Raw genomic sequence first — 13,843 nt, forward strand, 5'->3', positions numbered from 1 at the left:
TTGTGGAAAGAAAGTCTCTTGTTACAAAGAACACAGTCAGACAAAATTAATCTGCCATTTCCCCTATTAATGAAGAAAAAAAATGAAGGAGGATTTTCTCATATCTATTGCCAATAAAAATTATTTTTAGGAAAATTAAATTAAATTAAGTAGGTTATAGTCAGAGACCTTAATCATTCAACAATATCCTTCCAAATCTTATTGTACTCAGCTTTGTTTCAAAACTTTAAACAGAAAATGATTGAGGGAAGCATTTTCTATATCCAGGCACAGCACCAGCCCATGTCTATTGTGCTGTTTCAGTGATGCACCAAATTAAGTAGTCATTTGATATTATCTACCATTGGATTGTAGAGATTCACGTATCTCTGGTAAACAGGATCGAGTGCAAACCAATATGGTGGGTATATTGTGTTTAATCAGAGTTCAGGACGGAATATAACACACTAGTAATACAGCAAAAACATACGACCGTGACAAGCAGCTTGTACCGGACCCGATCAGACAGATGGCTGGCATGCGTGAACAATTCTCTGGCTTCTGGCCTCTCTCTCTCTCTCTCTCTCTCTCTCTCTAGGGCCTTCGATGGTGAGCATGGGATCACTCTTAAAAGAGTGTTCGACCAGCTGTTCGGCTCTCCCCTCCACAGTCTGTGTGCAAGCCCTTGGGGTGTCACTTTTTATTCTCTTTTTAGGGGTGGGCCTGAGGCCAAGTTATTGACAAGACCATTTAACCTATAGAGGTTCCTCCAAAACTTCATCAACCAATGACAGCTTAAGTTCTTTGTCTTGGTGTTTGGATGAAAGCCCTCCCCAAAAGAAGGTCTCATTACTTCATCCTTGTTTTTTTACATTTTGAAGTTTCCTCCATGGGAATCCATCTTATCTCTTTTTACTCTCTCCCCCTTAACCCAGCAAGTACAAGGCCCCAGTCAGAGCTGTCGCACATTAACCAGTCGCTGTCTCACCACTCTGACCTTCACAAGTAAGGTCTATGGCTTACTCCCTTTTTCTACTGTGAATTTTTCTCTCAGAATTTTTACATTCGATGAATTATAGTTTTGCGCTGCTTTCAGTGTTCAATAGCTGTTGCTTTATACTTTTTTTTCCCTTTCAAAAATATATAGCAACTTGCAGCTGCTTGGGCTATCTCACCTTCATCTAACAAATGGCCCATTCTAAGATGGATACCTTAGCCTCCTCAAATTCCTTTCATTCTATGTCTTTTCCTAATTAACTTTTAATTATCTTCACACGCAGTTCTGCTAAACAAACTCCAAATTCTATCTGTGGAGATTATAATATGGCTATTAGTAATAATGGAAGAAACATAGGTTGGGCCTTCACTGGCCAAATTAAAGATACATTAACAAAGTCAAAACCCTAACTTACAAGCAACAGATAACTAGCCTGGCAGGACCATCCTATGGGCCCCTGTGTGGAATGTTTATGTTTCACCCAATCTAACTGATTAAAAAGACTGTCTCAAATTCTAATGCAAGCTTTTCAGGAAAATGAAACTTATCATTTAAACACAGTATTATTCATGTAGCCATATACATTTTTAGGCACCCCTAGTTTCTAACAGTATGTCCTCGTACAAAGCCAGTTTAGTCTAGGTGCACTAGTCCAGGGAAACTTAAAATTCAGTCTGGAGGCAAGAGTTTTAGTCAGTACTTTAAAGCTGCAGCAGAGGAAGGATGGGATAGATGCACATTGGGGATCCTTTGTGTGAGCTAGGCCAATTGTAGTGAACTGAAGGACACTGGTAGAGTGCTAATCTGCATTCTATTGTGGAGAAGCCTCCTTTAGCAGAGGCATCAGTTGGACAACAATTTGGACTGCTAACTGCAATGATTAGCACACTATACCCAAGAAATATCTACTGCAGACCTGAAACTTGTAATAAAGACCCTCGATGTATATATCTGCAAGTAGCGTGTAACTTGAAAATCAGCAGGTTATCTATTACAAATTTTACCATGATCTGATTTTTATATAATTCTTATACAGCTCGATAACAAGACAAGATGATAGTCCTGTGTTTTACAGGTGTTAAAGAGATGGGACACTGTAAGATGCTGCTAGCCATTCAATTAAAAATCAGGACATGTTCATATGAATTTTATCAATGAGTAACCCAATGTGGTTTTGAGAAGATTGTATATTAAAACTGGGTTACCAGTATGCACGAAAGTGACCATGTACTATCTGAAAACTATGACGTGTTATTCCATTGTATTTTTGTTTGATTATGTATTTAAAATACACAGTAATATATTTAACAAACAGCACCATTTAATGTTTGTTTGCTTTCTTCAAATTAATTATTTGGATAAAACAAGAGCATATCTGCAGATTCTGCAGTTCTTCCTGGGTTTTGAATGATGTTCAGACACGGCAGCTCTGTGAGCATGTGGCTCACATATTCGCATCAAACACCCCATCTAAAGGATACAGCTGGAGACAATATTCTGTTCCCAAAGGACACAAATGGTTAGCATTCACTGTACCAGAGCTCAGCATTCAAAGAGACAGTGTGGTCTTTCAGAATCAAAACAAACTGTTGCAGCGAGTGAACACTGTCTCGCCTATGACAAGATCCTACGAGGTGAGGTCTCCAAAAGATTTCCAAGGTAACTGTGCAATGTTAATTATAATACAGCTCAACAACAAGTCACTGTAAACTCATCGGAGCATCACAGAAGGAGAATGCCCAGAATTCTGGCAACAGCCTACTTTTCAAATGCACAGGTTTTAGCATTGGACTCTGCATTGCTGCCATGCCAATGCATGTGCCCTGTGGCCCACTCAATGTGGCACCAAACACATAGCCAACACAAGGTCCCTGTAAGCTGCATTCACACAAGGTAGCTGATGGCTGGGTTCCTATCTCCACCTATACTATGGCAATGCTGGCTGGGGTGTGTAAGACACTTCGGGTTGTAATCATTTTCGATGCCTCCTTAGATCCTGCTCCTTCCTCTTAAGCCAGCAGATAGCAGAGAATGGTCAGTGGGATATGCATAGGTCCTAGCTAAGCACAGTTCAATTATAGTTCCCTCAGCTAACACCCACTGATGGCAGCTGGGTTGAATCTTTAAAGTGTGAACAGTTTCAGTAGTGGAACCCAAGGACACCATGAAATAAACAATGAAATCACTCGATCAGCATGCAGCTACTTGATGCAATTACCAAGGAACCAAGATAGCCATTTCTCAGAGGTTTCCATGGATCCTCCGCTGAAGTTACGGTGGAAGATTTAGGAGAAACACTGTGGAAATTTTACTCCATATAAGTTTTTAAAATCCGCACCTAGCCATCTCCTGCCCAGCACTCCCGAGATAAAACTCTGTTGTAGCGCATTTATAAAACCTGCTGGAAACAACTTGTACACTTTTACATCCTAAGGCCGCAGCTTTACTGCCACTTTCGAGTCAATTCAAGTGCAGACCAATGCTAAAACGGCAATCTAACACAGTCTGGTCCCAATCTAATTCTCGTGTACATCAATGCCAAGTGGGGAGAGACCATCCAGGAGACCATCTCATACTGCTTGGGCTTCGCACTGGGTCCAGTATAATTGCATTCTGGTGTGAAGTTGGATTTTTTTTAAATTGCAGGATGTTCTTGCCACTTCGCAAAACTCAATATTCAACTTTTTAAAAGTTAAATAAAAGCAAATGCTGCCACCCTTGTTTCCCCGAGCATTGCAAAGTGGCTGCAAGAGGAACTCTATGATGCTACAAGCGTGGAGATGCAGCGCGACCTTCTGGCAGCGGTAGTGCAAGTTGCAGTACACAGCATCACTCGAGTCTTGTCAACCACGTTCATACATTCCCACCACTGACCCGAGACCGGTAGTGTGGTAGGACTGCAGCCTTCACCCGTGCGCTACATACTGATTCAATAAAGCACATTAGCAGCAAACATTTTGAACTTACAACATGTAATCCTGTTCCCAGCAGGGTTCATTTCCTCGTCTCGTCACTGTAGTACTTTTCAAATTTTGAACCTTTAGAGTTACATAGGTATTAAACTTGTCTGGAAAATAAAAAAATATTAGTTGCACCACATTGCAAAAGTACTCTCAAGTATGTTATTGCATGACATTTTAAAAAGTTAGTGTCAAATCTCCTGTGGTATTCACAAAGATGAAAGATGAGGGAAGTCATTGAACCAATCATGTTCCTTTCGGTGAGTCAGAGGTTACTATTGCGAAGGGTTGCGGGGGGGCGGGGGGGAGGTGGGGGGGGGATGGTGTACATCTCCACTGAACAGATTTTGGGGGAAAAAAACTCTTTTGTAAGAGATCTGCTGTGGATTTTCAGCCCCACCATCAGCACCAATCCATTGAGTCACATCTGTGAGAATTATGTCAAATCAGGCAACTTGCCTAGAACTAGTTGGGAGAAACTGGGCTGATGCACCAACACAACCCGAATAACCTCCAAATCCTGGAGGTTTCCTCTGCTACTAATGGAAAGACTGCGCACACATTGCAGATTCTATTTTAAAGTCAATCTCGGCTCTTGGCAATAGTCAAGAAATAGTATTTCTAATCATTTAACTCGCTGCAGCAATTGGTTATTTTGCAGGCTAGCTCGTGATTGTGCAACATAGGAGGTGGGCTCCTCGGTCACCATATCTTGTCCTACGTTCCTTCAAAAGTAAAAAAAAGTCTGCTTTTGTATTGCTTACACTGAAGACCAATACAGCAGGCCTTAATAACCATTTCAAAATATATCAATAGCAAAATACTGCGGATGCTGGAAATCCAAAATAACAACAGAAAACGCTGGAAAAACTCAGCAGGCCAGGCAGCATCTGTGGAGAGAGAAACAGAGTTAACGTTTCAGGTCGAAACCCTTCGTCAGAACTGACAAAGGGTCTTCGACCTGAAACGTTAACTCTGTTTCTCTCTCCACGGATGCTGCTCTGGCCTGCTGAGTTTTCCCAGCGTTTTCTGTTGTTATTTCAAAATATATCAAATTGGGTTAGAGATGCATATGATGGTGCTAATACTACCCTCTACTCTCCCCATAATATATTTTCAAGGATAATTGCACTCAATGAGTTTCAGCAGGGGCAAAAGCAGATGTGAAATATTAGGTGCATTACAAACCCCATTTAATATTGCACATGGCAAAGCAACAAAGGTATATATGAAGAATAATTGCACACTTAGGAAAGACAAGTACACTGATTTTCCATCACATTTACTTTCCTTTATTATATAATCTCAAGACTTGTGGAACTTATCCACTACTAAGGATGCTACTTGGTGGTGTTGCCAGATGGCATTCATAATATAGCAATTCAAATAATAGTGGAACCGTGGAGTGCATACATTTCAGTTCATTTAGAAAGTCCGTACACTTTGAAATGTTCATGTTCTTCTATCACTACTCTACCCAGATCAGTGCTTGCAAGAAACTATGGCAACATATAAGATTTAATTGAAACCACAAATGCACTGCAGAGTTTGATTCTATGAACAATACATTTAGGCAAAAAAGTGCCCCATAATGTCTTCCGTCCAGCAGCAATTCATCCTATGCATTAGCGTCTGAATCATACTATGTCTTTATTTATACATTTCTTCATTTATTAATTACTTGTAAAATGAGTGTGTTAAGTGATCGTCCACTGATATCACCAACCGTCATCTCTCGATTAGAGTTACATAAAAGGTGAAAGCATGTGATCAAAACCAAAGGATGAACACCAACCAGTATATTTCAAAGAGAAATTATGCTTTTAAAACACTTATATATCAATGTATTATGGTTTGTGATACACTTGTTATCAGTGCATTATTTGACCCTATTGGCCATTGCTTGGGCCAGAGAGGAGAAGGACCTGACAATGATGGAGGGCTTTACTTCGGGTGAGGCAGAAAGCCCACTTCATTAAGCATTCAGGTGGTGCATATGAGTTTACAGATCTGGGTGGTCTCAGGCGGTGGGGCAGCTGATGAGTATATATTTCATCAGTTGAGGAGAAGAGTTATACTGTCAAAGATTGGCCTGGTTATTGTTGATGATACAAAGTTGTCAACTTTCAGAATATGGGCCTTTGACTGCCATGAAGTTGGTTTGCAGCCAATGAACACCATCTTGTAAGAAAAACTTTCTCCCCTCCCACCTCCAGAATCGACAATAGGAGCAGGGTGCTTAAAGAATAAAAGGCAAGTGAACGTTATCTAACTTCAAAAATCGAGGGAGAAAATAGAGCAATATGAGCAACAACAAAAAAAGAAACATTCCATTTAAAATTTAAATAGAAAGTGAAAGCGGACAAAACTGCCAGGGTTTTTATGCTGGGTCATTTTTTATTGATAATAATAAAGAAAGAGCTTGCATTTATATAGCACCTTTCACGACCTCAGGATGTCCCAAAATGACTTGCAGCCAATTAAGCACTTTTGAAGTGTAGGCACTGTAATGTAGGAAACGAGACAGCCAATTTGCGTACAGCAAGGTCCAGCAATAAGCTAATCACCAGATAATCTCTTCAGTGATATTGGTTGAGGGATAATTATTGGCCAGGACACTGGGGAGAACTCCCCTGCTCTTCTTCTTAATAGCATCAGTAATAAAACAAACTTGAAATGGATGCAGTAATTGTATTAAACATCAATTAAAACCAACATTAACTAAGATTTAAAATTCTAATCATGAGATTATTAAATCGCTCGACAGCCCTGAAAAAAAATTGCTGCTCAATTTAATTTGACTCCTGCATTTTAACTTTTGGAAACTAAACACGCATATATTTCTGGAACAATAGTTTTCTGCCTTGTCTTTTAGATGGTGTTATTTTCAAAATTTTAAAAAATTTATTTGGTATAAAATCCATGCATGCAAAGATGCTTTAGTTATGGTATGCGGCCAAATCAAGTCCAACATGAACAACATCTGTGCCTTAACAATGAGTGGATTTGACCATGAGCAAAAAAAATTCTGCTCCATTCAGGATGAGGTAGACAATTAAGCCTAATGGGATTTACCACCACCCAGTCAATTCTGCCTGTGTCATTGAATTAACAACCAATGCTTCTTCTTCTTAGGCAGGCCCTCGGAACCGAGGATGACTTGCTTCCACATTAAAAATGAGTTTGCAGGTGACTGATGAGTCCAATGCAGGACCTACAGTCTCTGTCACAGGTGGGGCAGACGGTGGTTGAAGGGGCAGGTGGGTGGGGTGCTTGGGTTGACGTGCGCTCCTTGCGCTGCCTGCGCTTGGCTTCCGCTTGCTCCCGGCGAAGAGACTTGAGGTGTTCGGCACCTTCTCGGATGCTTCTCCTCCACTTTGTGCGGTCTTGGGCCAGGGATTCCCAGGGGTCGGTGGGGATGTTACACTTCTTCAAGGAGGCTTTGAGGGTGTCCTTGAAGCATTTCCTCTGCCCACCTGGGGCTCTCTTGCCGTGTCGGAGCTCCGAGTAGAGTGCTTGTTTTGGGAGTCTGGTATCGGGCATGCGGACGATATGACCCATCCATCGGAGCTGATCGAGCGTGGTCAAAGCTTCGATGCTGGGGATGTTGGCCTGAGTGAGAACACTGACGTTGGTGCGTCTGTCCTACCAATGGATTTGCAGGATCTTGCGGAGGCAGCGTTGGTGGTACCTCTCCAGTACTTTGGCAACGTTGGTGGTAAAGCACTGACGCTGCCACCACCAACAAACAATGCATCTGCTATTGAATTGACAACAGACGCCATCACTACTTCAAAGAAAACGATCACGAGCCCAGGCAGCTGAAATAGCAAAGTAGATTGTTTAACCACTCGCTTGATTTTTAGAGGTCCTAACAGTAGATCCTTTTTGAAGTGGGCACCTTTTGGCCACAGGGTATCACCAAATCTTGTTCTCAGAGGTCTAAAATTAGAATTTAAAAAATGAATTCTATTGAAGATGCATTTTGAAAATTATTTTCTCTTGTAGCAGCAATCAATCGCAGGAACTGTGGGTCCCACTTTCACCAGTGTGTAATGGTGGCAAGGAAAATACTTCTGCATTAAGTTTCAGGGGCTAAGGGGATTCTGGTGGGTGACATCATGCCACCTCACCTCTCCTGGCTTCAACACAGGAAGGCGGGGCTAATGCAAGAAGTGCCCACCCTACACCCCCTCAGAATTACAATCGGTATAAAAAAAGGGGCAGAGAAGCGCCACCCATCCAGCTTAAGCCACAAAAGTGCCCTCCCAAGCCCAGAAACTTTAAGGCTGCTGCTCTGTTCATTATGAGTCCAACCACTTCTGCTACTACAAGAGAGGAATAATAAATATTGCTGGCGATTATGCACAGGGAAACAATTCTGATCTTGCTTTTAGTAAACAATGCCTTGCAAAGTGACCTGATCCAGTCTTCCATTGATGCCCTTAGTCTTCAAGTCACAATCCGTGTGGTAACTGTGCCAGTGCACGGCTGTCCTTGCTCCACACCCAACTAGGAATGAAAGACTCACGTTTGCTGAAGTATATAGAATATAATCCTCACAGCAGCAGCTAAAGATGATCTATGTCCCGTAAGAATATCCAAACTGAGTAGCCTTCATTTCTTCCATTGATAGTTGGGTCCAGAGGTGCACACTCATCACATGCATGACGCCAGCATGGCACGTACAATATGCAACATGCTGTGTTGTCATAGATGTGATGAAATGTGCGCATTCCCCAGGACATGATTTTTGATAATAAAATGTGACTTTTTGGGGGGGGTGGGGGGAATAGGGGTTCTCAAATTTGGGAAGAATTTTTTTCCCAACTCGCCACCCAAAAAAAAATGGGAATTTAGTCAATGGAAATGTCTAAAACTGATCTTAGTGATCCCATCTCATAGGTAATCCAGTCCCATTCCAGCCTAAACGTGATAGCAACTGACCCACATTACAACAGTGACTACACTCCAAAAAGTACTTCATCAGTTGTAAAGTGCTTTGGGACATCCAGTGGTTGTGAAAAGCGCTATATAAATGCAAGTCCTTTTTTTTTTACAACAAATTTACTGAAGCCAGGAAGGTTGATGGAATCGAGGTAGGTAGCATGCGGTGATGATGAGATCCAAAAAGGATGGCTCAATTTTGCCAATGTTTAGTTGGAGCAAATTTTGACTCATCCAGTTATTCATGTCAGGTGTGCAATTGGAGAGAGTTTCAACAGACTTGGGGTCAATGAAGGAGACAGAGTGGTAGAGTTGATTATTATTGGTGTATATGCAATAGCTGACTCCATGGTTCTGGATGAAATCACCAAGGTATAGCACATCAATAATGGAAAGGGCCAAGGATGGAGCCCTGGGTGCACCAGCGATGACATTCAGGCATGGAAGCCGAATCCTACTCCACTAAATGCTGCAAAACTGAAGGCATCTAAAAAGTTACCAATCCTGAACTAGAAAACAGCAAGAAATGTCAATTCTGGACTGGCAAGTAACAGGAAACAAACAAAAATTGTTCCAAAATTTTGCAAAACTGGCTTAAGCCACCATCTTGAATTTTTCCCCAGCTGAAAATTTACTGGTAAAAGTAACATTTAAGAAACCCATAGAAAATTCCAAATTAAATGCTAATTCTTACACAGAGAATTTCCTTTTTGGCATTGTAAATCTCTAGAAAAATACTTTCTTAGAGGACTACTCCTGTGTCAGAAGCCTGGGACTTAGTGTGGAGTATTTAAAGAGTGCTGCTCAACTGCCCATCCATGTTTCCTCACTTGCCAACCTGCCAGGGTGGTTCCCTGTATGCAAAGATGTAAAAGAGGAAAGCGAGAAAGAGAAAGGGTAAAGGAGAAGAATTAAAAAGAGAGCATGATATGAAGAAAGAGAGCAAGAGGTAAAGGAGGAGACCTAAAGAGCAAGAAGTGAAGGAATAAGAAAATGAAAATTGAACGAAGAAAACAAGAAAGCTAGAAGTGTATGGCGAGGGACAGCAGAAGGTGAATGTAAATCTATCTGCATAATTAAAATTATTGTGTTTGGCACATCCCCAGCGCATGAGAAAAGGTAATTCATACATGGAAGTGTCACATATACAAAGTGTATATCACGCATCCAACTGATTGGCTCAAATACCTTATTCGCAAAGCAACAAATCACAACAATCGTTGCTAACTGAATAATACAGGTTTCCCAAAATATTACAGAAGGTAAGTTGCATTACAAAGGAGTGGAGTATAGCTTTCTTTGTAAAAAAAAATACAACTGCGAGGAGAGAGAGGGAGGGAGGATCAGCAGGAGGGAGTTGAAATGGTTTGGTGCATATGGATTGTACAGTTGACCAATCTAATAAAATGCTGCTTCCAACCATCAGCTTTTGAAAGCATAAAGCACTGTGTGATGAAATATTCCATTCATCACTGCCTGTGACTGTGGTCGGTTTCAGTTTCATTTCCCTTCCCCCAGTCCTCATTGTATTGTTTATTGGAATGTGCTGGAATGTGCTGTGTGTAGGGCTCCGCCCATACCTGGCCCCTTTTGTAAGCTAGCTCAGTCTGGCCTCAGTCTCCAGAAGGAAGATACCTCTCTCTCTTACGTGTCACTTTCTAAGTTAATAAAAGCCTTGTTTTGTTTCGCTAACATCGGGTCTCGGAATTATTGAGGCACATCAATTTTATTAACTTATTTTTCAACACTATGGATCAACTCCTGAAACCTGAACGTTTGGATTTGGATCAACATGCTCCGGACGCATCAGCATGCTTCGGACACTGGTTTGAGTGTATGGAATTCTTCCTGGACAATTCCGCAGCCGTCAAAGACGCTACGGACGCTGCGAGGATGAAACTCGGAATTCTGCGGAATTGGGTAAGCCACCGGGTTTACCCCCTCATCCAAGACGCCGATACGTACCTGGCCGCCTGCGACATCTTAAAGGCGCATTACCAGCAGCCTACGAATGAGGTGTATGCTAGGCATCTGCTCGCTACTCGCACACAGCGACCTGGGGAATCGGTGGAGGAGTTCCTAAGCACCCTGAAAATGCTTGGCAAAGACTGCAAGTGCCGAGATGTAAAAGCCGCAGTGTACACCGACGAGCTTGTTCGCGATGCCTTTATCACAGGCCTCAGCTCCACTTACATCCGGCAAAGACTGCTGGAAAAAACGGGGTTGGACCTGAAACAGGCTGCGGACACCGCGCGATCCCTGGATGTGGCCCAGAGAAACTCGGACGCCTACTCTTCAGCCCGCGCCGTCCACGCCGCCACGTGTGCACCGAGGGCGCCGCCATCTTGGAAGGCATCCTCCCCGCCCGGCAGCCCGACACCGGCGGGGCCCCGCTCTCCCCCCAGAAGCCCTACGACAGCCGCGACGCGTCAGGGACCCAACTGCTACTTCTGCGGGCAGCCAAAACACACCAGAAACCTGTGCCCGGCGAAAGGCACCACCTGCTTTAAGTGCGGTAAGAAGGGGCACTTCGGGAAAGTGTGCAGAGGGAACCCCGCCGGAAAACCAACCGCCGGAAAACCCGCCACCGCCGCGTGTGCGCCGTGGGAGCGGCCATCTTGGACGCCATCTTGCCCGACCTCGTGGGGTCCGCCATCTTATGAGCAGACAGCGTGGACGCCATCTTGTATCGATCAGGGCCCTACAGTGGCATCGGTCACAGTGGACCAGACCAGGCCGCACCCGCTATCCAAATCAATGGTGGACATCGAGGTAAACGGGTGCCGGGTTAAATGTTTAATTGACAGTGGAAGCACGGAGAGTTTTATCCACCCTGAACTGGCACAACAACTCTCCCTAAAGGTGGTCCCTGCTCAGGGTACCATCTCTATGGCTGATAAAACCCAGACATCGACCATTCTGGGTTACTGCACGGTACAATTGGGCGTTAACGGGACTGTATACGATAATTTTAAAGTATTAATCATGAAGAACCTATGTGCGAGCGTGATCTTGGGCCTGGATTTCCAGTGCAACCACCAAAGCATCACGCTCAAGTACGGTGGGTCCCAGCCGCCCCTCACAGTGTGCGGTCTGGCTACCCTGAAGGTAAAGCCGCCTTCGCTATTTGCGAACCTTACCCTTAACTGCCGGCCAATAGCGACCAAAAGCAGGAAGTACAGCTGGGAGGACAGGCGGTTTATCGCGACCGAGGTAGACAGGCTCCTGAAAGAGCGCATTATTGAACGCAGCAACAGCCCGTGGCGCGCCCAAGTGGTAGTGGTAAGGGGTAGCGAGAAGAAACGGATGGTGATCGACTATAGTCAAACGATCAACAGGTACACCCAACTAGACGCCTACCCGCTACCCCGCATATCAGAAATGGTGAACCAAATCGCCCAATACCGGGTGTTCTCCACCATCGACCTCAAGTCAGCGTACCACCAGCTCCCTATCAGACCAGAGGACCGCCCGTACACCGCCTTCGAGGCGAACGGACGCCTCTACCAATTCCTCAGAGTCCCCTTTGGGGTGACGAATGGGGTCTCGGTCTTTCAGAGGGAGATGGACCGCATGGTCGATGACCACCACTTGCAGGCAACCTTCCCCTACCTCGACAACGTCACCATCTGCGGCCACAATCAGCAGGATCACGACTCGAACCTCGAGAGGTTCCTGGAAACCGCACAAAAACTCAACCTAACCTACAACGAGGACAAGTGCGTTTTCAACACCACGCGCCTCTGCATACTAGGCAGCGTGGTGGAGAATGGGGAAATCGGACCAGACCCCGACCGATTGCGCCCCCTACGGGAGCTGCCCCTGCCCAACACTCCCAAAGCCCTGAAAAGGTGCCTGGGGTTATTTTCTTATTATTCCCAATGGGTCCCCAACTACTCCGACAAAGCCCGCCCCCTCTTGAAAGCATCCTCTTTTCCGCTCTCTGCTGAGGCCCACGCCGCCTTCAAAAGCATTAAGCAGGATATTGAGCGGGCCACGCTACAGGCAGTGGACGAGAACACTCCATTTCAAGTGGAAAGTGATGCGTCTGACTTCGCCTTGGCGGCCACCCTCAACCAGGCGGGGCGGCCCGTAGCTTTCTTCTCGAGGACCCTCCAAGGGCCCGAGATCAGACACTCCTCCGTGGAAAAGGAAGCCCAAGCCATCGTGGAGGCAGTGCGCCACTGGCGCCACTACCTAGCCGGCAAACGCTTCACCCTACTTACCGACCAGCGGTCGGTAGCGTTTATGTTCAATAATAAACAGAGGGGGAAGATTAAAAATGATAAGATTCTTAGGTGGCGGATCGAGCTCTCCACCTTCGAGTACGACATCATTTACCGGCCAGGGGCCCTTAACGAATCCCCTGACGCCCTCTCACGAGGGATGTGTGCCAGCGCCACCGGGGATCGGCTACAGACCCTCCACAACGACCTGCCACCCAGGGGTCACGCGGCTGTTCCACTTCATAAAGTCCCGTAACTTACCCTACTCGATTGAGGAAGTTCGGTCTCTGACCAGGAACTGCCGCACTTGCGCTGAGTGCAAGCCTCGGTTCTACCGCCCAGATAGAGCCCACTTAATCAAAGCTACACGGCCCTTTGAGCGGCTCAGCTTAGATTTCAAGGGCCCCCTCCCGTCCGTCGACCGCAATGTTTACTTCCTGAACATTGTGGACGAATACTCCCGGTTCCCATTCGCCTTCCCCTGCCCAGACATGACCAGCGCCACGGTCATTAAATGCCTCAACAGCCTGTTCTGCCTGTTCGGTATGCCGAGCTACATCCATACGGATAGGGGGGCGTCCTTCATGAGTGAAGAGCTACGCCAGTACATGCTGTCCAAGGGGATCGCCACGAGCCGTACCACCAGCTACAACCCCCGGAGTAACGGCCAAGTGGAGCGAGAGAACGGGACATTATGGAAAGCAGTCACTCTAGCTCTAAGGACCAAGGGCCTC

The 13,843-nt window shown here is 44.9% G+C and overlaps 1 protein-coding gene across 5 annotated transcripts in view; it reads right to left on the reverse strand.

Annotated features, from left to right (window-relative positions):
• Positions 1 to 13,843, reverse strand: part of unc13c (unc-13 homolog C (C. elegans)) — a 794,870-nt gene that overhangs the window by 720,246 nt on the left and 60,781 nt on the right. For all 5 annotated transcript variants that reach the window (XM_085968794.1, XM_085968796.1, XM_085968795.1 and 2 more), the window contains exon 3: positions 3,944 to 4,043. In XM_085968794.1, the coding sequence (XP_085824920.1) occupies positions 3,944 to 4,043 (100 nt within the window). The remainder of the gene's footprint in view (positions 1 to 3,943; positions 4,044 to 13,843) is intronic.

This window comes from Somniosus microcephalus, chromosome 27 (genome assembly GCF_052327205.1).
Source record: "Somniosus microcephalus isolate GS21.2 chromosome 27, FLI_Smic_1.0, whole genome shotgun sequence".
Taxonomy (NCBI): domain Eukaryota; kingdom Metazoa; phylum Chordata; class Chondrichthyes; order Squaliformes; family Somniosidae; genus Somniosus; species Somniosus microcephalus.